Raw genomic sequence first — 27,928 nt, forward strand, 5'->3', positions numbered from 1 at the left:
GAATCTCCTGTGAGACGAAGCTTTAACTTCCATCTCCGGCAGAACTTTGAACACGTTCTGGAGGAGGTGGAGGACACTGAATCTGAGAGGACATGTTACGTGCCTCCAAGGACAGATTTGTAGGCCAATTATGTCATAGTGTGGCAACAAGGCCTGTCCGAATTCGAATACTCCTTCAAATGTGTCCTTCCTTTCCCCAAATTTGAATAACAGGTCCGGTGTATCCTTCACGGCCCACCATATCCCATAATTCCTTGTGGGTCCCAACCAGGCATTCAGGCAGCATGTCAATGGCGGTGAAGAGCGACAAATTATTTAGCTATTTTCAACTTTAAATGTCACAACGTGATTTGGTACAACGATTTTAGGCAAGAATGTAAGTACGCCACCTAATTGCAATGTTGCTCTGACATTTTTAGAGATGTCTGCTCCTGCTGTGTGCCCTTTTTTTTTTTTACTTTGAGCCCCTGCCCGTCCAAAGGTCTCTGCATGGCTTTATATAGTTTTACATGGTTTTCAGTCTTCCATTAAAAAGTAATTTTAGTAATAAATTTAAAAATTGATCCACAAGAGTTTTAACTAAGCTGTAGCAAAAAGTCAGTCTTCTCTGAAGGGGCAGTTCATTCTTGGAATGCCAACAGAACTGAGGAATATCACATTTCTAAATCTACAAAACAGTGATTAGTACAGTTGCTTATTGAAAATGTTTATTGTTATTGTTTAATTAATTCTTTGGTATCTTTTGTATTTTATAGATAATGTGATGTCAATTAAACTTTCTTGTTCTACTCCATCACCCTGTCAGTCTGGCACAATTTCATGCCAGACTGACATTATATGTTAACTAATGTGCATTAAACAAACTGAAGCGAGGTAAAATGATCCAACTGTTACTTAGGAAGAAAAAAAAGAAAAAGAAACACTTTTCAGTTCAAGAGATGAAAGTGCTTAAAAAAAACTTTAAAAAGGAAAGACATTAAGACAATCAAAAGCACTGAGGAGTATTCTTTATTCAGTGCTTTAGTCCTTTGTAACCACTAGGGGGCACCAACGACGAGTTTATCAAAGGTCAGTGCTTTGAACTGGAGCTGGATTTCCCAGTAAAAATGTTTTTACCTTTTCCCACATCAGTTATTGAGGTTTTTTTTTAATTAAAATGAATACGAATAAAAGCAAACCAACACAACAACAACACAATAAATGATCAAATTAAGCCAGGCGGCTGTGTGTTATATAATGAGTCCAAAGCTTGTGGTGTTTTGTAATCTGCTCTCTCAAGAGGAACTAAAACCATAAGCTGTGAGACTGGGTCAGCTTGTTGTAGGCTGACATGGAGGTTTCTCCTTGTTGCAACGATATTGCAGCAGCTTCTTAAGCCGCCAATCCGGGTTCAGCTCCACGTACAGGTCACCCAGGGAACTGCAGGCAGCTTGAACTACCAAGAGTTCAACAATTCAAGCCACAAGTTTACAACATGTTCGGCAAATAAGACATCACTTTAACTCAAAATACAGAAAACTTATTGAATGAACTACCTACATTTCTGATTTATGAACCGCAAAGTCCGTTGCTATGTAGACTTTCCCCCCTGCTTGCTTTAGGTTGCAATGTTTTTCTAAGTAGAAGAAAAGCATTAGAGAAGAGGTTTAAAAATAAAAGTGACAATTTTTGCAATCAGAAACTAGTTACACAGTAAATACAGTCGAGATGTGTAATAATCATTTTCAGATGTACACATTAAGTTGTTTAACGTCTCATTCTGTATGATAAAAACATACTTTTTTAAAATTTGGTTAAGTCACATTCTGATACTGTACATTACTGTAGTGTCTGTTGTGAATACAGAATCCATGCAGGGACATCAGGCTGCAGAGAGTCAGAGGGAAGCAGAGACAATAACACATATCAGTAGATATTTCAGTTAAATGTTTGTGGCTGAAAATGACAGGAAAAAAGACATTTAGGCTGCTGAGTTCTATTTCTGAGCTGTTTCTATACCAATGCATTTTGACCAACAAAATATACCAGAATCTGGTAGCTTGTGTGTGCTACTAGAGTATTTAGCTTGCTAGTTGTGAGGCAAATGATAAAGAGAGTGTTCATTATGCTATGTGGCAGATTAACTTTAATCTGATTACTGGATTGTAAATAGTAATGTGCTAGAATACTTGTTACTAAAACAAGGGGCCAAATTAGAGTAACACGTTACTGACATGTTGATGGCACGATAGTTTGTGACATTTCTGCTCGAGCTATTTACTGATCGGTCAGGTTTCCGACATGCATCCCCTCCACCTTTCCTTATGCTGACAAACTGTTTGGAGATGCTCAATTCATTTTCCGGAAGGACATGGTACCAACTCACTGTGCCAAAGGAACCAGAAGTTGCTTTATTAACCATGGTGGTTCTGTTGGTCAGCCCATATGGACCTGAACCCCAGAGAGAGTCCACAGAGAAGAGCAGGAGGAATATGACAAACACAGGGACTAACAATGTAGAACAGCTGAAGAACTCAGCAAAGGAAATAGAAAACAAACTGTCCAGGACGTAACTTCCATCTGACATTTCTTTTGACAAAAATCATTTTTGTTGCTTCCATAGAAACTGAAAATTATCATGATAACAAATTTTGCAGGACAATTAATTGGCCCAGAAGTTATTGCAATGAACGATAATATTGTTGTTTTGAGATAATTTTCAAGTAATATAATGGTAAAATGCAAGAACAAATTTTAAAAGATCAATAAACTTTAAATTCTAACAATTGGAACTGGAAAACATTTAAATAAAAACAGGATTGAGCTAATAAGAGTGACAAGAGGCTCAATGATGTGATTTTTGTGACTGGAAATATTTCTCGGTACCAAAGGGAAAAATGAAAGAATCTTCTTTGCATAACCATTGAGCAACAAGTGTGGGAGGGGTTTGTGGTGTCATTCAGCCGGAGGAAAACCACTGCAGAACTTTCTCTGGCTTCTTGTTGGCAAGACTTTTGCTGAACTACCATATCTTGATCCTGAAACCGGCCCATGCTGCGTCGTTTCCAAAAAACTTTAGAAATTTCTGAACTTCTTTGATCAAAAGCAGCAACCTGTAGATCGGACAATAAAAGGAATTTGTTGCTTTGTAATGTGTTTGTGCAGGTGTGGTGGGGAGAAGCTCAAACCATTCAAACGTCGTTTTGGTCACATAGCATCTTTAATACCACCATTATAATAATTAGGATATCAAAAGTATCGAGTATACATACATAATTTGCATTGCGGTACACAAATCTGAGCTGATTCATGTTTTCATATCTTTCATTTGTTGTTCTCAGGATCAACTTTTATTATCTCGACATTGTGCTGATACATGAAATTGTCCTGGAGAACTCAACGCTATTTCAGGAAGGAGAACATTTAATCGGACATGTATTGTTAAGCGATATAAAAAGCTTTTTTGATATTTCCAAATGTAACTTGAATCCTATAGTCTACTACTTTCCAATACCAATATTCAAGAATCTTGATATAAGCCAAACTAGAGTCCATGTCACCAAAATCAACGTAGTTTAGGTCGGTTTCTGCACCTGCTGCAGCCTTGATATTCTGTTCTGTTCTTCTGGGGTTTTTTTGCAGTTAAGTTCTTGATGCTGTAGGAACAGTCTCTTGAAGCCATGCCTGTTTTTGTAACAGTCCCAGTGAATGGATCCTCAGGAGTCTGAAGATGTGTGGAGTGTTTATGTGTGTGTGTGACTGGTTGAGGAGCGCAAGGGTTAGAAAAAAAAGGAAAAAGAAATAAAGAAAGGAAAAAAGAAAACCAAAATGGTGAAAACACCTCACTTCAGCTCCATCACCTGGGCCGTCTCAGTCCGTGCTGTCTGTCAGACGCTGGTGATGGAGGCCAGGCAGTTTGATGACTTCTGCAGTTTCTCAGGCTGCGTGGTGGGGGGCTCAGGGATGGCGCGAAAGCTGAAAGGCAGTCCAATGCTGCTGGTGCCAATGTGGCCTGGGCTCAGCGCCGGATTCTGCCGTCTATTGCTTTCCACGATGCTGGATGTGTTGGATGCAAGGCTTTCACGCGTTCTGTGCGACAAACAGAAAGTTAGCTTGGAAATTACAAATGCAAGTGAGTCTTTTTTACAGTGTAGTGAAAAAAAGGTTTTTGCTGCCTTACAGGTTTCTTGGTTTTGGCTTTTTTTGTTACACTTAGAGCTGACAGTTTGGTATGAGACCGGTAATCTCATACCGATAGGAGATTATCTCATACAGATTATCATACCGATAATCTGTGAAAAAATTTAGGTCCTCTGCCTTTTCCCACAGCTCCCACTGCTGTCTTAAAACAACCAATCAAAGCAAGGAGGAGGGTCTTTACGTTGTGAATCATGTATCCGTGTAGCGCTGCTCATCCCTCCTCTTCCTACCCTCCTTGTTCTCTGTTACCCCACTGCTAATACAGCCTCTCATGAATGCTAAGACTAGTAAGCATGGCCACCAACAACGGCAGATAAATAGTTTTCTGTAACTATAAGCTGTTTCTCCGCCATTATCACATTTGGCAAGTGATTCATGAGGTTGATTGACAGCTCTAAGCCCCTCCTCCTTACTCTGATTGGCTGTTTTTGCTTGGGAGCAGTGCATTTCTCCAGACAGCTGCAGCACCTCTGGAAGGAAGTAGAGCAGATCAATATTTTCCTAGATTGTGTCTCTTATTACACTGTCACTGGAGACAGCTTTCACAAATATATAAAAACATGTTTGTTTGGTTTTTTTTACAAAAATGTAACATAGTGCATCTTTAAGTTTGTCAGATTAGCAAAAAAAATTTCCAGCAGAGAGTAATTAAAAAAACAAAGTAAAATTGTTGTACCTCCCTCAGTGGGCAACAACGTTTGGGATAACTGACTATGACTGTTTTGCAGAGAAATTTTGAGCCATCAAGCAGAACGGTTTGAATTCAGTCCCATTAGAGGGTTTCCTAGCAATAGCAGCTTGTTCAAGGTCAAGCTGCAGCGTCTTAATCTGATTTTAGTCAGAACTTTAAGTAGGCCATATGAAAGCCACTTGTTTTTTGTGGAGACATTCTGGGGTGAAATTGCTGCTGCTCTTTGGATGATTGTCCTGCTACATAATAAAGTAAATGCATAACAAAAGCTTGAACTCTGAGTCTAAAACTAATAGCCTGCATGAGATTATGATGAAACACTGTAGGAAAGAAAAAGGAAGTCAATAAGTGAGTAAGAATGCTAATGCTCTATGAGAGTCTGGGACCTTTAAAAGAAACACTACGGCAGTTTCTATTTACTTTCTCATTCATTCATTCATTTTATATATATATATATATATATATATATATATATATATATATATATATATATATATATATATATATATATATATATATAAAACCATTACATTTACATTTACATCCCACTCTATCAGGTGATGATTCAGCAGCCGCTTCACTTATGTGCAATTAATTTTCAGAGAGGCCGAAGCATAAAAAGGACTGCTGTGCTGCCTCTGAGGGGCGTTAGGGCAGTTGCACCCACCACTCATTCAAAGAAATCATGCTTCACTTCAGACTCTCCAAAAGTCTCCAAGAATGCAACCCAAAAAAATTGCTAGATTTGTCATTTGTCCCTATTTTTGAAAAAGGTTTTTCGAGGGGTATGAAGTTTCACATTACAGCACAGCATGGCGAACGAACGATTACAGACCAGATCCCATAAAAACACTGATATTGCACATTTGCTCACACATTGCTAAAGAACTTGGGAATATGTGGCTTGTCCGTATGTACACTGATATGTGATTGGAAGAAGCTGTAATCAAACCTACAACCTTCAGATTCTACCCGCTGTGCCACCGACATCCATATGCAAGATTCAGGATAGCCTTAAATAAAGCACTGAAGCATGTTTAACACATAGAATGAAGGTTTGGGAAATTATTTTAAAGGATCCATAAACAACGTAAATAATTCAGATTTGATATGTTGGTATCCACTTGTGTTACAACACATTTTTGCTTTGTCTGTCACTCTGTTTATTTTTTTTTACTTGGTGGGCAGAATCTTAGCTGCCAATGCTGTTCATTGTTCAAGTTAAAATGACAACAAATTCAACCAAACAAGCCTCTTCTTAGCCTAATCAAATTTATTAACTAATTTATGTTTGATCAGTCTAAATATTTTTTGATTTTTAGATTTTGAGTAAGAGACGATCAATTACAATTCATAATTCTAAAACTGCACTGAAATTGTCCAAACATCAACCAGCAACAGTATGTCAACATTAGTATCAGCTTAGTAAATGCAGTGAAAGTGTCAGTTTTGTATTGTCACATTTGTATTTTGTAAATTGGATTTTATAACTGAAATTATGTTAATTTTGTAAGCAATATAAAATAAGTAAAGTTCGAACAGTAAGAGATAAATTGCAACCAGAATTCTGCTAATTGTTTGTAAGGTGATGTTTTCCTACTGTTATCACGAAATAATTTGCCTTGTCTGACACAATTAAATCTTTTAAATCGGATATTGAGAGTGATGGTAGATTGCCCTTCTGACCACTACCAAGTTGATGCCACCCATTATTTCTTATTTAAAGACTGTGAGGAAATGTTTTATCCTAATTTAGCTAATTTCACTAAACTGTGCCAAACAAAATCATGCTAACAGCAACTCATGAGACACTTGTCTCATGAGACAGGTAAGAAATATTGTGATGTTTTAAGTTGCTGTATGTAACCGTCATATAAAAATCTTTTCACATATTTGTTAAAACTGTCATGCTGTGACAATTTAGTGTAATACAGGTGATCTCTGTAAAAACAATCAAGCTTTTCTCCTACTACTAGCTGCAGAAATAAACTGATTGGTCAGAAACAAAAAATCAGAGCAGGGAGGTCTTTATGCTGTTAATCACTTAGTGTTCACACTGCTCACACCCTGCCCCCTTGCTCTCTGCTTCATAACAAAGCCTGCCATGAATACTCTGGCTTGTTGGCATGGCGACTGATGACAGTGGATAAACAGTTCTCCTGGACCAGTAAGTTGCTTCTCCTCCGTTAGCACATTAATCAGTGTGCATACGAGTGTGATTGACAGTGCTAACACCCCACCTCCTGGTTCTAATTGGTTGCTTCTGACAATGGGGGTAGTGCTGTTCTGCAGATGACGATGGCTAGAAAAGAGGAAGGAGATTGTCTATAGGTATCATATCTGTCAATATATTTCTAGTAAAAACAAAAAGACATTTGAACGAAGAGATTTTGTCTCGTATTATACTCTCACAATATGGTGGCAGTTTTAACAAATATGTAAAACAACATTTTTCAAAATAAGAGTTAAATACTGCAGCTTTAGTACATAAGATTAAAAAGAGTATAAAAAATATTTGAATTTACAGGCTTTATATTCACTATACATACAATTTTTGAAGTTTTATTGGCATCATAATATGTGCCACAACAGTATTTTTCAGAATCAGTCAATCCCTTCTGATCATTGCTAACCATTGTTTTCTATGTTTTCACTGGTAAGTGGAACATTTAATTTTCTTTGGTAATGTGCTCCAAATCTTTGAGGTTGGAAGGCCTCAGTGTCATCATCATATTCTTTACCTTCCTCCATAAATTCTTCATCAGATTTAAGTTTGGAATCTGGCTGGGCCACTTCAAAACATTAACGGTACTTCCATTCAAATTGAACATTTTGATCAAAATGAAAGATTACCAACATTACAGCTAAATCTTAGAAATACTTCTGGGCTTAACTGAATTAATTGCTGTATTTTGACTATCTTTAATAAACTAAATTCTCACTAAAGTTTGTTCACTCTTTTTAAGTTTCTGTTGAAATTACACTGCCTCACAAAAGTATGTCCTTACCTGACCACAAAATTCATTTTATTTTTGGAAATGTTATGTAAAAGAGCAAAACAAGAAAGTACTTTAAAAAAAAGATGAATATTCAAATTTCTGAAAAGTGTGGCATAGATTTTTACTCAGCTTTCCTAAGTAAAAATAAAGCATTTTTGATTCTGAGGGAATCAGTTTTTTTTTTATCTTCTTCTTCTTCTGTTTTGGCTTTTCCCGGCTGCCACACCGAATCATCAGTCTCCATTAAGTTCTATCCTCCCCATCCTCTACCTTCACACTATCCATCCAGATCCCTAAATCTCCAGTTTGTTCTACTTCCTGCCCTCCTGCTCAGTGGCTCCAACCAGGATCCTTCTAACAATATAATCATTATCTCTCCTCTGAACATTTCCAAACCATCTCAGTATGGTCTCTCTAACTTCATCTCCAAAACAGCTGACCTGAGATGTCCCTATGATGTCCTCAGTCCTAAAAAATATTCATCCTCATCACTTCCAAACAAAATCTCAACATCTTGACCTCAGCCAGCTCCAGTTCTGCCTCTAGTCTTTTCCTTATTGGTTCTATTAGTAGTTGGATCGCTGATCCAACTACTGTCTTGTACACTTTTCTTTTAATTCTTTACAAGACCCTTTTATCACATCACACCTGACTCCACTCCTCCCAACTTGCTTGCACACCCTTCTTCACCTCTTTTCCAGACTCTCCGTTGCTCTGGACCAGGGGTGCTCAAACGTTTTGAGACCAAGATCTACTTTTTCTCTCACCAGCCAGCTGAGATCTACCTCATGACACGAAGACATAACAATTGTAAATTAAACCCTCTTGACTCATTTTCTATACAAATATACATCAATTATATCAGAAATGATAAAGTGATAGAAAACCTAATGCAGTTTCTTCCTCAGTGAGATTCTGACACTGGGAGCAGGTTACTGGTTTCTCAGTCAGAAGCTGGTTGCAAACCTGAGGCCAGCAGTTTTGCTGGCCTCAGGTTTGAGGCCAGGTTATGGTAGATCAGTTATGGTAGATCTGAAATTTGGTCTGATGACGTCAATATGAGAAACTACAGACTGAGGAGGAACCAAAGAGCTCTGCAGAGGTAAAGGCAAATCTTCTGAATTTGGGATATAATTAATTTAATTTCACATAAATTATCGTGGTAGAAGCCATTTGTTTGTTAAAACTTCATAAAATATTTTTGTCCTATTTGATGTTTGTTGTGACGTTTACTGCAAAGGAACGAGGTAATTAGTCCAAGTTCGTAATTTATTGAACGTTCAGAAACTACAGCAGCAGTGATGAACCACAGCAAAGGTAAACAAAGGTGAAACAACCTGAACAGGTGATCAACTCAGAACCACTCGCACCTTTTAACTCTCTCTTTTCTTATTGTTAAGCACACCCGTTGCCGTGGCAACCGCCTGCGCCCTGCAGGCCGAGCAAAGATTACATTAAAAACATTCAGTCCATTACGATATCAGGTTTCCAGGCTTGATATTTAGTTATCGATTATTAATGAGCCTCCCCTGAACACAGCAGTGGTTGAGTAGCTCATTTAAACTCCTGCTCTGCTAGTCAGTCGGTCTTTGAGTCGCCTTTTCATTTGTTAATGGATCTGGAACGCAACTTAACAATAATTACTGATAATATAAATTTTAACACGTTTTGTTGATTTTTTGTTTTTATTATTCTTTAATGAAGCTACAAACATTTTGGATCTTAGTGAACATTTTGATAAGCCTGTCAGAAGAGGAAGTTCTGTTCTCAGCGTCCTGGTGGCCTTCAGTTTGTCACCTGCTGCAGAGATCGACTCAAAACCTTCCCGCGATCGATGCATTGAGGACCCCTGCTCTGGACCGTTGATCCTAAGTACTTAAAGTTCTCTACTTTCTTTACTTCTACTCAGTGTAATATCACTGTTCCACTGTGCCATTCACATTTGCAAGTGTATTCCATCTTGCTATGACTAGTCTCCGTTCCCCTCTTTTCCAGTACATGTCTCCTCCTCTAGGTTTTCCTCTACTTAGATGCTGCTCTCACTGCCTAAAACAATGTTGTCTGCAAACATCATAGTCCATGAATACTCCTGTCAGCCTGTCACTAAAAACCACTCTTTCCCTCGGAATCAGAAATACTTTATCAATCCCCACTGGGAAATTCTCAACTTTACAACCAGGCACTAATTAAAAGTTAGGAAAATTAAGACAGTAAAGAAAAAATGAGATTTAAAAACAAAAAAAGCATATTGAGTTTCAGAGGTCACCCACATTTTAGGAAGGAAGAAATCCAGTTGACCATTTCCCAACTGACTGTTGTGCCAATCCAGAAAATAACTTTAATAAAGTATTTGTATGGATTTATAAATCATCCTATTTGCTTGAACAAATGGCAACTGAACTTGTATTGCTTCTTCAAAGGCATTATCTTTTTAAGCACGGAGGATTGCCATGCCATAGATGTACTAAGAGGTGGTTGATCTTTAGATACTTGTATGTGGGTCTGACATTTCAAAATACTTGTGAACTGGCTACAAACAGATGGATTTGTTTGACACATAATCTTATGATAAGTTTTGAATGATGCACAGTTAACTTTGGCTCTTACCTAGGAGAGTTAAAGCCACTGTCCACTGTGACACTGCTGCTGTCCATGCTGTCCAAGCGGGCAGAGTGGGCTGACTTCTGGCTGCTGCTGTTCTCCGTCTCCTTGGGGCTAAGCAGGGTCAGATTGGTCTCCAGTTTTCGCTGCAAATCATGTTCCTTCTCCCTTTCAAGAAGCCACTGCATGGTTCCTTCTCCGCCACCACCACTGCTGCCTCCAACATTCCCACCTCCTTCCCCATGGTCTTTGCTGTCCTCTGCTGTGGCCAACTCTTTGTGCGAGTCCTCCTCTGCCTCTTCCTCCTCCTCATCATCTGATACGTTATAATAGTCAAAGGAGGCAGAAGGGACTGTTGGCTCTAAGCTGCTCTGTAAAACTGCAGGTGACGCTGAGGAAGTGGCTGAATTGGAAGGCTGCTGGGGCTCAGGATTGTCTAGGGCCTCTGTTGATTTGGCATGTGAGGCTTTCCGCAATGTGCCAGACTTGGTGTAGCTGCTGTCCACATAGCCAGTGGACAAGGCATTATGTGGAGGTTTGAACAAAGTGTCCTTGCTGAAGATCTCTTTCCTTTTTATCACCAAACTGCCTCCTCCCCCTCCAGGATCTACATTGTGTTGGTGTGGTGTCAAACGGGCATTTTGTGCTGGTTCTGGCGTCTGGCTTGGCGTCAGTCGCGCTGAACCGCTCTGTCCCTTTGCTGCCGACATGTCCTCTTTGTACTCCATTGTATGAGGAGAGGTAAGGTGAGGAGTTTGCCGGTCAGCTGGAGAGCCCTTTCGGAGTCCCCCTGATGAGGTTAATGTGTCATATTCTGATTTTGCCTGAGGCGAAGGGGCAGTAAGGATTGTTTCATTTGATGTATTGCACTGGAAGTACTCATCCGTAGAGGGCTTAGGAGAAAGTCCCATTAGCTCATTGTACGTCGGCAAACTGTCTCTGCTTTTGTTCCTTTCCATTGTACTCCGGATCCTTGACTCATCCAGACTCCCTTTCCCCAAATCAGGCACATTAAAGTCGGAGTGGAACTTAGCAGCAGAGAACATGATCCTTGAGTAGTGGGAGGACTTCTGTGTGGCTCGAAGAGTGCCATCATCAGTGTAGTAATGACTACGCTCCTCCAGACTAGGTTCAAAGTCTTCCGGGGCTCCCAGTGACGGACCCTTGAGAGAGTTGTCCATTGACCGAGATCGTTCCTTAGCTTGATCTGACCTCTCGTGTCGAGACTTCCTGTCCTGATTGTGGCTGTGACTTCTTTGTACTCTGGACTGACACGTTCCACGTGAAGGCTCAGGAAAGGGCATCTCAGTTCGTCTCTTGGCCAGCTCCCCAGACACGTCCCACTCAGGTGTAACTGGGCAGTACGATTCAGTAATATTTGGGTTACTGTGAACCAGATACGTTGCACCTCCACTTCGCCTACGTTCCAGAGTGTACATAGCTTCCCGAGGTGAGCGAACCAACGAGTGGCTAAAGAAACGATAATCCCTTTCCATGAACACAAGATCCCAGTTTGAACCTTCGGATGGGTCTCCCCTGGATGTCCTTGGTTTGCTATGAGAGCGAGACTTACCATGTGGTGCCCTCCGGTGCCCCCTGCCCCTACGGCTGCGTGCACTGTGCTGGGCAGAAGACCCCGCCTTGTTCTTCTGTGTACGCTCTTCCTCCAGCCTCTTCATTACAGCAGTGTGCCTCGCAACATTCTCCACTGTTAAGTCAGGATTAATCCTCCGAATTATCTCCATCTCCACCTCCCGTGGAATGGGTGTGGTTGGTACATCTTCGTCACGTAGGGGCCATTCCTCAGGGGGGAACTGGGCTGAGAAGGTAGCCAGCTGTCGCATTTTATCCTTCTTGAAACTTAGTCTAAAAAGTTTGAGACCAAACCTTTTGGTTTGCTTCTCACCACTTCCACCAGTACTTGCCTCTTTCTTTTTGGTCAGAGTGTCAGCTTTATAAGGGAAAGAAGTAATGCCTTTGCTCTTATCAGCTTGATCTTGAGAAGGCGAAGACTGTATAGGAGGAGAAGTGGGAGCTGGGGGATGGGGGTATGATGGTGGCTCTCCTCTGTGTTCCCTGGTCGACGTGCTTGGAAGGGTCTCCCCGCCATTTTGATCCTTGGATGGCTTGCTTTGATAGGAATCTCCCTTGTGCTCCTTTGGTGACTTACTTTGGAGTGCAGAGCCATGCAGTCTTGACTGGTCCTCACGATAGGGATTGTATGAGTCATTGTGGTTCTTCCGAGAAGGCCTATCTCTCATGCAGCCTGGTGTGGACGGTGTGACATTCCCAGACTGAGGTGAGGTACAGTTCTGTGGTTGTTGCTGCTGACGCTCCGGCAGCCGATCCTCCAGGTGATACCACTTGTTGTTTGTTCTGATGAGGGAAGGAGTGATAAAGTACGTCTGGGGAGTGACGATGAAGTAGCCCTCTGGAGTTGGATATATCTTCCTCTCTCGCACCAGCATGTTCAGAGTGTGTCGCAGGACCTCTGGGCTGGGTGTAGGCACACCTGCAAGAAGCACATATCAGACTCAATATAGTAAAATGAAAATATTAGTGGAAAGAATAGTAGACAAATCTGGTAAAGTCAAGGGGCAACTTGTGTTAAACATGTTTTCATTAAACCCACATCTCTGTTTTTTTATTTTTTGTAGGTTTGATTAAATATTCTAATCTGAAATGTTGTGTTCTCATTAACTGTAAGCAAAAAATATGTCAAATATATATAATTTACTTTTTTAAGGCATAAAGGCATCAGTCTGTGTGGAATTGAGCTATATAATCTGTTTCCCTGAGCTGAATAAATGAACTTTTAAAAATAATACTCTAATTTATTAAATATGGCTGTATATTCTCCTGTTTTTTAAGAAATGATGTAGACTTCTCCATGTTTTACAGGTTATCTAGATTTAACTCAGTAGAAACATAACAATTTTAAACATTTAATTCCTTGCAATATGTTGCATTAATCATTTACAGTTGGCAGATCTTGACAGATGCTTACATTCACTGTATAAACATTACCCTTTTGTGTCAATGTTTGACACACTCAGAGCAAGAAGCCAGTAGTCCTGAAGCCACATTGAAAGCCAGCTTAAAGATTGCGAGTAGAGACAAAGCCCTTCATTTTTGGAGACATGTGATGGTCAAAACCTCCACAGCAAAGTTTTGCTATAAACTTAAAGAAGGTCACAGGAAGGCAAGATTACTAAAAAATATTTAAAGAAACCCTCTGGCGTTGTGGCATTTAGCATACAGAAATAACAACAGTGCTGCTAAATATAATACTGTGCAGTCATGTATGAAAATATCTGGTTTCAAAATTGGACAGATGGATAAAATCTCTATCTAGATCAATAAAATAGTTATTTAGGGAATTATTGAAATTTTTTGAAAATTACGGATGAGACTGATATACACTAACTTCTCAATAGGACTGAAAGCAGGGCTTTGTGATGGTCATTTGAGAACCTTCACTTTATTTTTAATCGAACCACTTTGTCTGCATGCTGAGGGTCATAACTCAATTGAACCTGAGCTTTCACTTTCTGGCTGATGTTTTCAGATTTTACTTCGATATTTCTACATAATATCCTTTCCTTGTGATACCATCTATTTCATTCAAAAGACATTAATACATAAATCCCAGACGTTTTTCCCTCAAATTTTTGTAGCATTTAGCAAATAGAAATAATTTTGGTAATTCTAGCAGGTCTAAAGCAAGAGAAGTTTGGTCTGATTTAACTTTAGGCAGGGAGAAAAATGGCAGCTTAAGTCTGTGTACATAAGCTTCTGGTTTCAATTGCAGATTTGAAATGGCAGGAATAAATATAAACTTATTCAAAGTTTTGACTTATTCAAAGTTTTTGTTGTCATAATGATGGATGTGCTTCTAGCTGTCACCAATAGCTCAGTGGTCGATGTAAGTTCAGGTTTTCACAGCAGCAGTAATTGGTGCTGGTTTAACTGTCACCTCCTTGGGCGACTAACATGGTAGCTAACCAGTTGCTCACACTCATCAGAATAAGCAAAAGACAGTGTGAGGTCTTTTGTCTGAATCACTTGGTCCAAAAGTTATTAGCACAGCAATAAACTGAGACAACTTCCTTCAATAGGACCCATCAGAACTTTTAAAGGGTCAAAATTGTGTATTTTTCAGTCTCATGGTGTCATTTTATAGCACTAAGTGCTATAAATGAAGTAACTATTTTACCTTCAGTTGACATAAAATTTCTATATATAGCAAACATGGCTTAAAAGTAATTTGGCTTTGTAAGTTAACGTCTTGACATTGAACCTTTGTCTCTTTAGAAACGTTCATTCTCTGAAAGTCTGCCTTCAGGAAGTCATCATAACAAGGTGCCTCTATAAACCCTTTTAACAACATTTTTAAAGAATTTCTCAAACATGAAAGATTCAAAGCAAGACTCCAGGCATTTTTTGATGAGGTGATAACAGTATAACATTATGTAAAGCTCTAAAAAGTCAATTTTACATAATACTGTCCCTTTAAGTTTACTCGACATGAACACACCACCCACTCACACACAAACTATATTAGTGCACCAGATTGATGGTCTACAGACAGAAATCAGGCAGCTTCACAATTTTTCATTTAACATTCAACAGTTTTTAGACTTAGACATTTTTCTTGAAACTCAAACATTCTATATTGTAGAAATTTCTCTGTTGGTATAGGCCATGTTCAATCCATTGGTGTAACCATCACTGTCATAAAATTGGCTCATAACCTGATCTACTTTTTTATGTATTTTTATTTTTTCACTGGCTTTCATTCTCAAGATGATTTACATTTTAAAACACATATGAAACATTACTACTACTAAAAAAGTATCTAAATATTGGAAACTATTTGTGCTGCAACTAACTTCACCCTTTGAACAACAGCTTTAACCTTTTGTCAACGCATTTATTTTTAGTGTTGAGAAATGGACTTAACAGAATCAGTGAGTAAATCATAATGAAGTGTCATTTTTATGTACCTGTATGTACCTGATCTGATTCTGTACCCCAAAGCAGATCCGGTTATGAGCCAAAACATGAAGCCATAACAAAGATACCAGGATGTCAAAAAAGCATTTACCCCATCACAGATTTCTCCTTATTTTTGCAACTCTAATTGTTTTAGATCATAAAAAAAAACTTAATATTAAACAAACAAAAAAATCATTTTTGGATGTGTTTTTAATTTCTGAAATTATTATTATCTGTGGATGAACTTTGGGCCATATTTATTTGCAGAACAGTTTAAATTGAGACAAATTGGAGGCTTTTCAATGTTGAAAAACCTGTTTACCATCATGCAACAGCATCTCAATCGGATTCAAGTCCAGACATTGATTATGCCACCACAAACTGTCATTATGGTTAAGGTTGTTGGTGTGCTTCCAATCATTGTCTTACTCCAAAAATATGGAGGCATATTTTCCTGGAAGAGAACAGAATCCATGGTTCCAATCATTACGGTGAGTTGTCCAGGTCCTGAAGCAACACAGCAGCTCCAGACCATGTTTGACTATAGGTATGATGCTCTCTTTATGAAGTTTGAGTAGGGGTGCGTGATGACAATCTTAGACTGTTATATTACAAAGTATCTATGAAGGAGGCACTTTGTTCTAATATATATATATATATATATATATATATATTATATATATATTATATATATATATATATATATATAATATATATATATATATATATATATATATATATATATATATATATATATATATATATATATATATATACACACACACAAAGACACATTATCAGTATAACTTTTCTTAGAAAACTGTAAATCTGTAAACTGTAAATCAATTTTAATGCAACTAGTTTTGGAACTAAAAAAAATTTCAAAGAAAACATCTGCATTTTAAAACAACCATGTATATTTTTCTAGGAAACATTTTTTCTTGCTATGGAAAAATATATTTCCACATATATTTGAATGTTCAGAGTCAACGTTTAGTCGACTGAAACATTTTGGGAACATTTATTAATCTGAACATTTGCCTGCTAGCTGAGTACAGAGGAACCTACAGCTGCTCCTGAAGCTGCTACTATGTATTCCAATGCTACATTAGTAAATATGGAGCAGGATACTTGAGTCTTCAGAAGGCCTGGTTTCGTCAGTTTAACTTGTTATTAACTAATCAGATTTATTGGACTGATTGCATTAGAGAGTCTGCCTACGTTCAATCCATTGATGGCAGCATAGGCAGTTAGTCTGCCTATTCCAAGCAAGATCAGTTCAGCTATAAGTCTGGTCGGCCTCCAGGCTTTATTTGCCTCCCCACCAGTATCATTTTGTTTACTTTAAATATGTTGTTTTTTTATGTACACCAATGCCTGTGGTGTAGAAAGCATTAAGCTAGGCTTGTAGCTGATGCATCGAACTGGACGCAAGGACATGATCACCTGTCCATTTGCCTCACATGCTATTATTTCTAAATTAAGATGCCTGCTCATGCACCTCTGAATTTATGCAACTTTTAATATTTTTAACACATCAACACAATGGGCTTAGTGGGTTTTCTAAGGGAAGCCCTGACACCTGAATAATAACAAGGGATTAATGGAGATTCTTCACCATAATATCAGTACCTCTCCTTGTGTTAGAGAAATACATACAACAGAAAATGAGTAGATCTCGAAACAAACCCTGCTGTTGTAGTTTTCTGATCTGACCCAGCATTTTTCTTTTTCTGTCGTGTGTTTGCTGTTCCTTATTTGTTTTATCTTTGTCGGATAGTAAAATTTGTTTGATTGTATGAATCATAAAAGTGTAGCAAGAAAAGGGGAAATATTTTCTCACTCCACTGTACATTTCTAATAGTCATTTTTCCCCTATGTATTCCAAGTTTCTGCATGGATTTGTACCTGGAAAACTGGCAGTGAGGTGCTCCATCAGTGCCTCCTGGTTGACAGGCTTGTGGGCAGAGTTCATAGCAGAGATGGCCAAGCACAAGATCTCCCCCAGTGGTATGAATTGTGACTGACTGATAGGTGACATACTGATCGGAGACACATCACCTGCAGAATGAGGAGGAGGAGGCACAGGCACAACAGTTAGATCATGAATGAACAGTGGGCGCAGCGTGTGAAGCTATGATGTAATGGTCAAACAGCGGCAGTGTGCACGCTGCCAGGAACGGCTCCTCCCCTCGTCTCTGTGCTTCCTTAGCCTCTCTTTGCTGCTGCTGCTGCCTTTTCTGGGTTAGCAAAGCGAGGCATCTGCTGCAGCAGACTGAAAAATCCTTTGCAAACCGCTCGTCTGTTTCAGAGAACCGGCTAAAGCACCCTCAAAGACGGACCTGCTCAAAATTCCCCTCTGAGCTAACCCACGCAGAAATTCTCAGGTCCGCCATAAGCTGGTTTTGCTGTCAGCCGTAGCGAATGATGAGATCATCCCGTACCGCACAGAAAGCCCGGGCTTCAAGCTCTATCTGTCTAGCTGGAAGGTTGTAAAGCAACACACTGCATGCAACTGCTGCAGCATCTGTGCTGTAGTGACCCTGTCCCCTGACCTACATCTGAGAATCACACGAGACGATGAGGAATCTAATGTCCAAAGCTCAAGTTTGACATGAAAATCTCCCCCACCCCTTCCAAACAACGGAATCAGCATCACTCATCCGAGTTTTGCTTCTTTAACTTTAGCTCTGCCTCTTTAGCAACACTCAGCCCGAACGGTCAGTTAAGCAACACAATGACGTTATCTCTCTTTAGTATCTCAAGCCCTTTAAGCTTCGTGTGGCTGTAGGGGACTTTTTGAATTTGCACACGAATGTGTTTCAGCTGTGCTGAACCAGGACACATTAGACAGCCTGATACAATGAAAAGAAATAAAAGTGTTTGTTTTGCAAAGTGAGAATGATCCTTCATAGTCTGAGATGAGAAAACACACAATAGGACTGAAGGACAATATTTCTCCCAAAGGTAAACATCCTACAACCATTTATACAAACGGTACACAGTGTACCTACTTTACCTGTTATCTACATTTCAAAACATAGCTCAGATAAAGTGTGATTATAAAAATATATCAAGGAAAGCACACAGATTTGACCCCACTAAGATGCCAGCTTCCACTGGGATAGAAAGGAAAAGCTTTCCCAACACTTCTTACATCTCACATCATCTCCAATGGTTTGGAGCTGATTCAAAACTGATTCCACATTGCTTTTCCTAAACTCTTAGCTTCCTTAGCGTAGAGAAGGTGGAGCTTCTGGCACAAGAGGGGGTAGGGGGAGTGTCAGACTCACCTGGCGCACGATAACTTGGTGGGGATGGAGAGAAATGCGGAGGAGGAGGAGGAAGATGCTGCTTCTGCACACGGATGTCCTTCTCGCTACGAGAGAGATTGTGATCCAGCGGGCGTTCGGGAAGCTCCGAGCTGGGCCAGGCCCGCCGCAGATTGCCGCTGCGGTTCTTCTTCATCGTAACCCCTCTTTTTCCCCCCTGTTTTTTTCCTAATCCGGCGGCCTTCACTCCCCAGGGACCTCTGGGATAAGGAAGCGTGGGGCAAAAAGGGGTGGCAAGGGGTAGGGGGTGCTGGGAACTGGTGAAATGGGGGGGAGAAAGGAGAGAGAGGGTGGGGATAGGGGGAGAGGGGGAAGGAAAGGAGGGGAGGTGGGGAAGGGGGAGGTCGACCAACCTCAGGCTCAGTGCCTCCCCCGCATCAGTGAGAACGTCCCGCTAGAGCGATCACACACCAGACATGGCAGGAACCAGTGTGCGCCTTTACACACATTCACGCATCTCATTTACGTCCACGAGCGAGCTACAAACGAGCGCGTCGGCGCTGTGGGCTGTTGTCATCGGCTGATCCGGGGCGACGGCGGCGGAGGAGCAGGTGATTGCGCGAGGCATCACCCTTTCATCGACATCAGTCCCAGCCACCATTTGTAGCATCCCCATTTGCATGCGTAGGGAGGCACATTACGTAGCCACTCTGATGTGGGAGGAGGGAGCGGGAGAGATGTTGGAAGGGTGGGGGGGTGGAGGGAGCAGGGGTAGAGATGAGGGAAATGGGGCATTGGAAGCAAAGAGGACGGTGAGAAAAGGATTTCAGCTGAGCTCTTTTTTTTTTCTTTTTTAGGGGGGTGGGTGGAGGGGTGAGGGGGGAAGCTGCGCGTTCCCTTTTCAGAAAGTAGCAGGGAGAAATGGGGGTGGTGGTGAAGGGGGGTGGGGGGAGAGATCCGGAGGAGATTGATGGTATGGTCACAGAAGCAAAAGCTTTAAGAGGCCCAGTCTTTGACAATAGCTCAATTCACCACAGGAGTGCTCGGCCGATCCCCCCTCCCGTAAAACAAAAGAGCTGGCTTTAAAAAAAAAAAAGAAAAAGAAAAAAGCCCGAAATAAAAAGCTCCATTCAGACCCCGACGGGCATTAAAACCTCCGTAGTAAGCCCAGCACCGGAGACACCATGTTCACCTCCATCTTTATCCCATCAGCCACAAGACCCCATCGTCCTTTCGACAACAGCACACCAGCGAGAGGGGTGGGGAGAGGAAAAAAATGGTGAGCATCGAAATGAAATAAATAAATTAAGTCAGGAATAGATATCCACAGTTTCCCCCCCGCGATCCGACGTTAGAAGCTCCCCGATCCGATCGCCGTAGCATCCATTCATTAACAGGGGAGGGGGGTGGACGCTGAGGGGGGGTGTGGGAGATGCAAACTCCAGTCAACAGCAAAAATCTCTTTCAACGCTAATGCTGCAGCTGCTCCCAGCACCTCCAGGAAGGGTGTGTGAGTATGTGTGTGCGCGCGTGTGCTTGCATATGTGTGTGTGACAGGGAGAGAGCGAGAGAGAGAGTACGTATGTGCGCATCCGCCTGCTGCGCGTGATTCTGCGTGAGCATGCATGCGTCTGTGTCTGGGTGATTGAGGCTGAGGGGATGGGAGGAGAGGATGCAAGGGAGAGAGAACGAGGACATGCGTTAGAGGCAGAGAGGAGAGTAAATATGAACACACACACATACAACAAAAAATTAAATAAAACAAAATATAAAATTTTTTTACTCCTCTGGTAAAAATCCAGGAGAAAAGGAGAGGAACACGTCTTTGGCTAAATTTCCATTTCCATTGTCCCCGTCCACCTTTGCATCATATGTCCTCTCTCTGCCTTTCCTGGCCCTATTCCACAAAACTCACAGTCACAGTCAATCACTTAGAGACAGCAGGGTTGACTTTTAACAACTGAAACTTTGCTGAACTGCAAGAAGAAGAAAAAAAAAGAACACTAGAAGACAACAGCAAACAAGCAAACGCACTCCATGCTGACTCACATGTGGGGAGTGTGAATGGACGGTTGGAGGGACGGAACAAGGAGCAAAGTGAGAGGGGCAGGACAGGGCAAAGTGGGGAAGTGATGGAGCGGGTGGAGGGAGGTGGAGGATGGTGTCACAACCAATCTGCTCCAGTTCACTGATACCAAAAAGAAAGAGGAGAGCAGCAGCAGCAGCAGGAGGAGGAGGGAGAGCAACACAACGCCAGCCATTTTATTTCTCAGTTGTGCTGCAACAGCCTTTGTTGCTATGACAACGCAAGCCGATGAGCTCATAGCTGTTAGCTTTTGAGTGTTGTTCCCTTAAAGAGCCAGTTACCCAAAATAGAAAGTCGACTGAAGCACATAGACAAGGACCAGAAAAACTAGGATCCCTCTTCACGTGACTGTTCCACAACGAAGAGCATATAATATAATATAATATAATATAATATAATATAATATAATATAATATAATATAATGTAATGTATTATAATATAATATAATATAATATAATATAATATAATATAATGTAATGTATTATAATATAATATAATATAATTCATAAGATTAGAATGTTATTGAAAAGTTGAAATAATTTTATTAATTCAGTTCCAAAATGTGAATATAACATATTCTCAAGGGATTATATTGGCATTAACATCAGTAATAAAAGTAATCTTGTTGTCTTGTTTCTGGAGAGGGAGACTAGGTGGGGGGATAAGTCAAAAGCGGTCAAAATCTGGAAAAATATACAAAATATGTATATATAATATAGTACTGGATATTGGCAATGACAGCAATATTCATTCTAAATATCAATATTTGTATCAGTGCATCCCAATTATTTTATATAAATGTCAATGTCCTCAAGTTGGCAGCACCTCTGTTAGCTCTGGTTTGTTCTTTTCTCCAGACTTTTGTTGATATTTTTTATCAAGGCACCGCTTATTTGGACAACTTGTCCTCTGGTTCTGGATGTTCTGCATCTGGGAGGACCTTTGCTCTGACCTTTTCACTTTCAGACATGATGCGTAACCGTGGCAACAAAGTATTGGTTCTTTATGATTCAGAGCGGCTAATTAGCATCTGAAAGGTTCAAATAGTACCTGAACTTTGACCCAACTCTGACCCCAAAACAACCCCTCTTATATAAAATAGTCTGTCCTGAATTCTGATTTGTAATGTTATGGAAAAAAAGTGTTTCAAAAAGACAATGAGCAAAGCTAAATAAAAGCTCCCAGAGGGTTAAAGGTTTGATTGACTCATCAATAAGACATACTCTCAGATTCTTCAAAGTGAACCTGCTCTCACTGTCCACTGCTGGTAAGATAATGACTCTTTCAATTATTCAGCACAAGTTCAGAAGAGCAAAGTTGTACTTCCAATGAGACCAGAACTGGGCATTTTACAGCTACTGGGTCACATTGGCACTGACCTTCAGGGGGCAGAAAAAAAAACTGTCATAAAAAGTCTCAATTCAGTACATAAAACCAAAAAGCAGAGCTTTTATTTTTTAGCTACTTTAGCACCATCAATTAAACCACAATACCTGCACAACTTAGAAAAATATAATTTTTCTGAAAGATAATGACTTAAGATAGAATAATATAAAACTGCAGATGTCCTACCACATTTTATTGTTCAGTTGCAATGATTACTGTTACCAGCACGGGCTTATATTTCAAATTTATTATAAAATATATTTGTTCCAGCTCTCAGCAACAATTACAGCAACTAAAGAGTATTTGGTCAAATGAAATGCCTGTACTGCAAAAAAAGAGAAAAAACAAAACATCAAGAGTTTGCCATCATATCTACATCATCTGTAGGATATAAGAAATGCCAAATCTTGCTTTTATAGAAGTTTCATATATATGTATATATTTTATTTTTTTACATAGAATGCAGTTTTTTTTCCAATGTGAGACATCTAATCTGGACTGAAACTTGTACTTGTGTATGATGATGTCACAAATGAAACCGTGGCTAAATAAAGTTTTCCTCTGGGATAGTAAGGGGTTTTAAACTTTTATCTTTTCATCTTGAATACATAATGCTGGACTCCATCTAAGAGTAACAATGTGATTTTTGTCAAAACCTTCTCACAAAAACTTTCTTCGCAGTGAGTGTTCCTCTCAGTGGCTCATTTAACCAAAATCTCATTCTCAAAGCTAAGAGTAAGATCAAAGAAATTCAGATTTTTACGTTGATATCCAACGTAAAACGTATGTGAAATTTATAGCAACAGCTTCTGCTGCGTCAAAGCATTTCCTCCTATTCTCTGCGGAGGCCCTCCCTTTCCTTTCAGCGAAGAGCAGTGCTGAGCAGGGAAACAGAGTCGGGTCGAGTTTTCCTGAACAAACACTGCACTTTTCCTGCCAAAAGAGCACAAACCCAAATTCTTCAGCCTCTGCTAATCAGATTGAATAGTCAAAAAAAAAAAAAAAAAAAAAAAAAAAAAAAAATAGTGCTGGTTTCTACAGCAGAAAGTCTGAGACTTTCATCTGGATTTGTTAATCCAATGGCAGTTTAACTCTTTTAGGGGCCGAAAGTTATTATATTACATTATATTACACTATATCACTCTAGTAAACACTGTAAAGTTAACAGGAACTGATAGTTCAAAAGAAATAGTTTAGTTATTAAATTATAGCAAAACCAAATTTACAATATTAAGTAATAGGCAAAAAGTAAGGCATGTTACTGTGGATCACAATAAAATTGTGTTCAGAGCCTCAAAAAAACAAAGTTAAACAGTATAAAATTCAGTGCAGTCATGATGTGAGGCAAGACATACAGTATAAGGACTCTTTATTTATGCTACTTATTAGTCTCTCAAACGACTTCAGCTATGGAAGTGTTGGGGTCCTTAAGAACTAAGACGAGACCATTTTGACACTGACTGATGAAAACTGTAAGCAATTACAAATGATTCAAGTTATTGAGATCCAGCTAAGATATTCATTGAATCAAGAACAATTCAGTACTACACAGGCATTGTACAAATCATGCAATAATCAAGACGTTCTTTGAAATTATAGACACTACATGCCAATTTAAAGGAAAATATATGTAAAAGTCAAGACTAACATTTCAAAAAGCTTACCTTTGTCAATTGTTATTGGATGAAAGTGAGTGAAGAATTAAGAAAATATTTTTCACATTATAGCTTTTCTTTTGGATCACTAAAAGACAAGTGGAAGACATATACAGTGCATATGTTACATTCTTATTCTATTTTTTTCTTAAAGTTCAAAACTAAGTGTTGCTTTTTTAGATACTGATTATGCTTCTGATTATATATGTCCCCCATAATTTTTGTAATTTTTACTAAGCAAGTTATTAAGTCTGCTTGGTTACAGTTCCACAACTGTTAATACTGACCAAGTAAATTGTATTTTATGTCATCCTAGAATGTCTCTTACAGAAACAGAAAGCTGAATGTCCTGCAAGCCTTTGATATTTAAAAGTACGATTTGAAAAAAACAAAAAACTTTAAGCAGGTTTGTACACATATTTTTCAGGAAGCTCACATTTTTGTTTTTAAAATAGTTGTATTTATTGATATGACGTATTATTCTAATTTTAAATGTCATATCTTATTTGGAAAATTGTAATGGTTTACAAAGTTTTTCAAAAGACTTTCACTTAGTGTTAACGTCCCTGAAATAAATCATGTTTTACAATTACTTATTGAATGGGTCTGTATCATGATCAGCGTTTCCATTCATTAGTCAGAGGCTAGGTTGGTTTGTTTTAATCTAAAATAAGCAGATAAACCTGAAGCTGCATGGGTGTCATGCTGGTTAAACTGTAACTGATCTCTGTGCTCACATGGCCTCGTTATTAATGTGAAGACTGAAACAAAAACAGTCCTTCCTGTGACTTTCACAAAAATATGACATGACTCGTAAAAATTCACTTCATACATACAACATATGTTAAATTTGCACCTGCACGTTTGGTTTTGGCATTATTAATTTTGGTGAGTCATTAACTACAAGACAAACATTCCACAGCTTATCAGTGTCTGCTGGTACCGACAAGGACTTGACAGCAGCCAAGCAGCAGCAGTCCAGCTGTCAAGATGATCATAGTTAACTAAAATGAATCAAATAACAAAAACTGATATTGAGGAAACATTTTGTTAGCTGAAATACATAAAATGGGAATTAATGGGAAAAAACTACAGCTAACTGGAACTATATCATGCGTTGATAAAATTGACTAAAATATGTAGAAATTACAAATATAATATCATTTGTTATGATCTGCTTATGAATCTATTTATTAGCCTTTCAAATTGAAATTAATTTCTTTCCGCCACACAAGCAGTTTACGTCAGCTGTCGTCAAATTACGGTACTCCAAACTCCTCTGGGTGGCAAAATGACAACAGCAAAACTTGGGAGAAAACACTAGAGTGAGTTGGTTGTTCAAAAAGTAATTGAGTACATTTTTTGAAAATGGTATCTTCTGTTAAGTATTTTTTACTCAGTCAATGTATTCATGATCAAAATACAATATTTACCCTGTTTGTTGATTTTCTGAGGTTGGGGGGGAAAAACACCATTTTGCAATCATGGTGTTCATATTAAATGAGAAATGAAATGAAAATTCCGTGTGAATAACTTTGTTCACATAAGTCGTAAAATAACATAATGCCATCATTCTCCAACTACTTAATGTTGTCTTCTTCTTTGTGGTTTGCTGCAGTAGCGACTGGACTTGTGTGATGTGAAAAAGTGTTTTTATAGTAGTTTTGGAAATAAACCAATTTTGATATGGCCGAAAAATCACCTTATCCTACTACCAAAACTTTTTGTCAAAAAACAACCGTTTCTCTTAATTGACATGTTTCTATCAAGCACGTTTATTTGTGCAAATATAGTCAAGGCAAAGATAGCTAGTATCTTGTTGTTACTTTTACTCCCCAAACATGCTGAGTTTCATTCAGGTGGTGGAATAATTGTCAACAGAACTAAATCTACAAAAAAACATGAATTTTGTGCTTTTACTCTGCCTTTCGTCAGTGCACAGCCCATGCATCATCTACACACAACTGAAGCTGTGACCCAACTGAAGACACATGAATTGGAAGAACTCTGACATTGTCCACGCCTGTCTCTGAGAAGATGCTAAAAGAGACGCCCCAACATGCCTTAGCATGCATGTGAGTTATAGTTTTGACAGAAAAAAAAATGGTCCTCTGTACCAAAAAGTTTAACTTGAGAATAACTGGACCCAGTTCCTGAACTCGTCTATGTGAATCAGTAAGATTTTGGATGCACTGATCTGAGCTTTATTATTTATTTTACATCATATTCAGAATTCCTAACTGCAGTTTCTGAACCATTTGGAAGACGGTTTGTTGCAGTTTATTTTCTGTTTGATGAAGGTAGTCAACCTATCAGTTTTGTCAGCTTCAAGTTCCTTTATCATTTATTTTTAGATTGGCTGTTATACTCCTAATTGCACAGACTGAACAAATGAAAGTTGTTATTTTTACATGTTTGACCACGCTTGTGAAGATATTGTATTTAACTGTGCTGTTATCACAAAAAAAAATAGTTATAAAAAAAAGTTACTCAGTACATTTATGTATGTCTTTATAAAAGTAAACATTTTAAATCAACTCTGTACTGTCTTTCTGCACTGAATAGGTATCGGCCGATACTAAACCTCAGATGTCTGTATCGGTATCGGTCGTGGAAAAAGTGTATCGGTGCATCTCTAAAAGATGACAAAACGTTAAAGATTTCAAGGAGTTACATCCGTTTACAAGGCGTCCCGATAACTGATAGTCACTGACGGACTCTGAAGCTTGTTACCCACCTATGCATCTGATATGAAAGCCTTGCGGTGGCTGCAGGGTCCTCCGGGTCCAGGCGTTCCTGAGCTGCTGAAGATGCGCCTCGTGGCTCTGGAGGAGCAGCACGCTCTCGTCTATCCAGCCCAGGAAGAAGACCTCCGACAGAGCCTCGGTCAGCGCCTTGTTCCAGAAGTGCTGCATGTTGACGGCTTTAAAGCTGGCGAAGATCTCGTAGCCGGTGTGATGCTCGAAGTGTTTCCACTCCTCCGCTGCATCTGGCGGCGGTGGTGATGATGATGATGGTGAGCCCTTCTCATCTTCCCCGCAGACCCGAGACAGCACGAGAGCCAGAGAGAGCGGAGTTATGTGGGAAAACTTCTCCATCCCTGCTTCGCTTCCCGACAGAAAACTGACATTTCTGAGCGGGAACCTCGTTATTAAGTTCTCAAACCTGTCACGCGGCCTCGTTTTTCACTTTTAAAGGTAACTTGTAGAAGAAAGCTGCCTCTAAGTCAGGTCAGGTGCTCCATGTAAGCGGCCGTCAGACACGCTGCTCCCAGACTGTAACTGTCAAAGAGCATTACGAACTATTTTCAGCCACAAGAGGCGAGGACTTAGTGCTGCGTTCAAAAACTCCTCGTAAACTACTACGCTGACATTTTAAACGATTGCCTGATCATAATAAGCAGCAACCGATATAAAACCTGCTGTTTTAGCAACTCTGGATCATACAGGCGGGTGTTTGGTTTGATGCTCTATTTTGAGCCAAAGAAAATAAATATTCTTTAGTAGGTTAAAAAAAAGAACGAAGAACATATATGTACATCCAATTGTACCCAAAGATATACAGTAACATCTGTACAGTAAGGACAAGACCCTGAGTAGTCCAAATTAATGTTTTTTATAATATTGTATTAATATTTAAAAAAACACCAAGTCATTTAGCTCAAAAAGGAGTGGGAGGAACTCTGTGCTGTTCATATATCAAAACTGTGTGGTCACCACTGCAATTTGAGATTTAGTAATTAGTGTTGTGTACATATTTTTGGTCATGATGCATTTTCTTGTTAAAACTACTGATGTCATCATTACCAAATTAACATTTGAATAATTTGTCAATTATGTAATATGTATACTTTTCAGTTCTGAACTAAATTACATCTATAAATTATTTTAAGGTGTTAGTGCAAACAGTAATCATAATTATATTGACACAACACCAACATGTGAAACCATCAGCAATGACCTTAGAGAATTTGTTACAAAAGGTCATCCTACAACCTGTGAAGTCACTAGGTGAACTTACTTTGTCCCTTTTTTGTTCCTGTACAAGTTGTCCTGATTTT

At 39.3% G+C, this 27,928-nt stretch overlaps 1 protein-coding gene across 3 annotated transcripts; it reads right to left on the reverse strand.

Moving 5' to 3' along the window:
- Positions 1–3,180: 3,180 nt before the first annotated feature.
- Positions 3,181–27,126, reverse strand: stox2a (storkhead box 2a). Of its 3 annotated transcripts, XM_055056481.1 has the most exons (5): positions 26,606–26,620; positions 18,762–20,391; positions 17,377–17,529; positions 10,477–12,982; positions 3,181–4,068 (listed from the first exon to the last, which is right to left on the reverse strand). In XM_055056481.1, the coding sequence occupies exons 2-5, from the start codon at positions 18,934–18,936 to the stop codon at positions 3,867–3,869; spliced, it is 3,036 nt and encodes a 1,011-aa protein (XP_054912456.1). In that variant the 5' UTR covers positions 18,937–20,391; positions 26,606–26,620; the 3' UTR covers positions 3,181–3,866. The 3 variants fall into 3 exon arrangements, with proteins under 3 accessions (XP_054912456.1, XP_054912453.1, XP_054912454.1); XM_055056478.1 differs by lacking the exon at positions 18,762–20,391 and having other exon boundaries at positions 26,606–27,126; XM_055056479.1 differs by lacking the exon at positions 26,606–26,620 and having other exon boundaries at positions 18,762–21,112.
- Positions 27,127–27,928: the final 802 nt, after the last annotated feature.

The sequence above is a fragment of the Poeciliopsis prolifica genome, unplaced genomic scaffold, assembly GCF_027474105.1.
Source record: "Poeciliopsis prolifica strain line A6 unplaced genomic scaffold, Auburn_PproV2 SCAFFOLD045, whole genome shotgun sequence".
Taxonomy (NCBI): Eukaryota; Metazoa; Chordata; class Actinopteri; order Cyprinodontiformes; family Poeciliidae; genus Poeciliopsis; species Poeciliopsis prolifica.

What these genes read in the sequence shown, in the direction of transcription:
- stox2a (XM_055056478.1), bottom strand. Translation starts at nt 26,966, where the DNA reads ATGGAGAAGTTTTCCCACATAACTCCGCTCTCTCTGGCTCTCGTGCTG. An exon ending in CCTCACTGCCAGTTTTCCAG is followed by an intron (nt 12,983 to 17,376) that starts GTACAAATCCAT and finishes TGCTTCTTGCAG; the next exon opens with GTGTGCCTACACCCAGCCCA. An exon ending in AGTGGCTTTAACTCTCCTAG is followed by an intron (nt 4,069 to 10,476) that starts GTAAGAGCCAAA and finishes TTTGTCGCACAG; the next exon opens with AACGCGTGAAAGCCTTGCAT.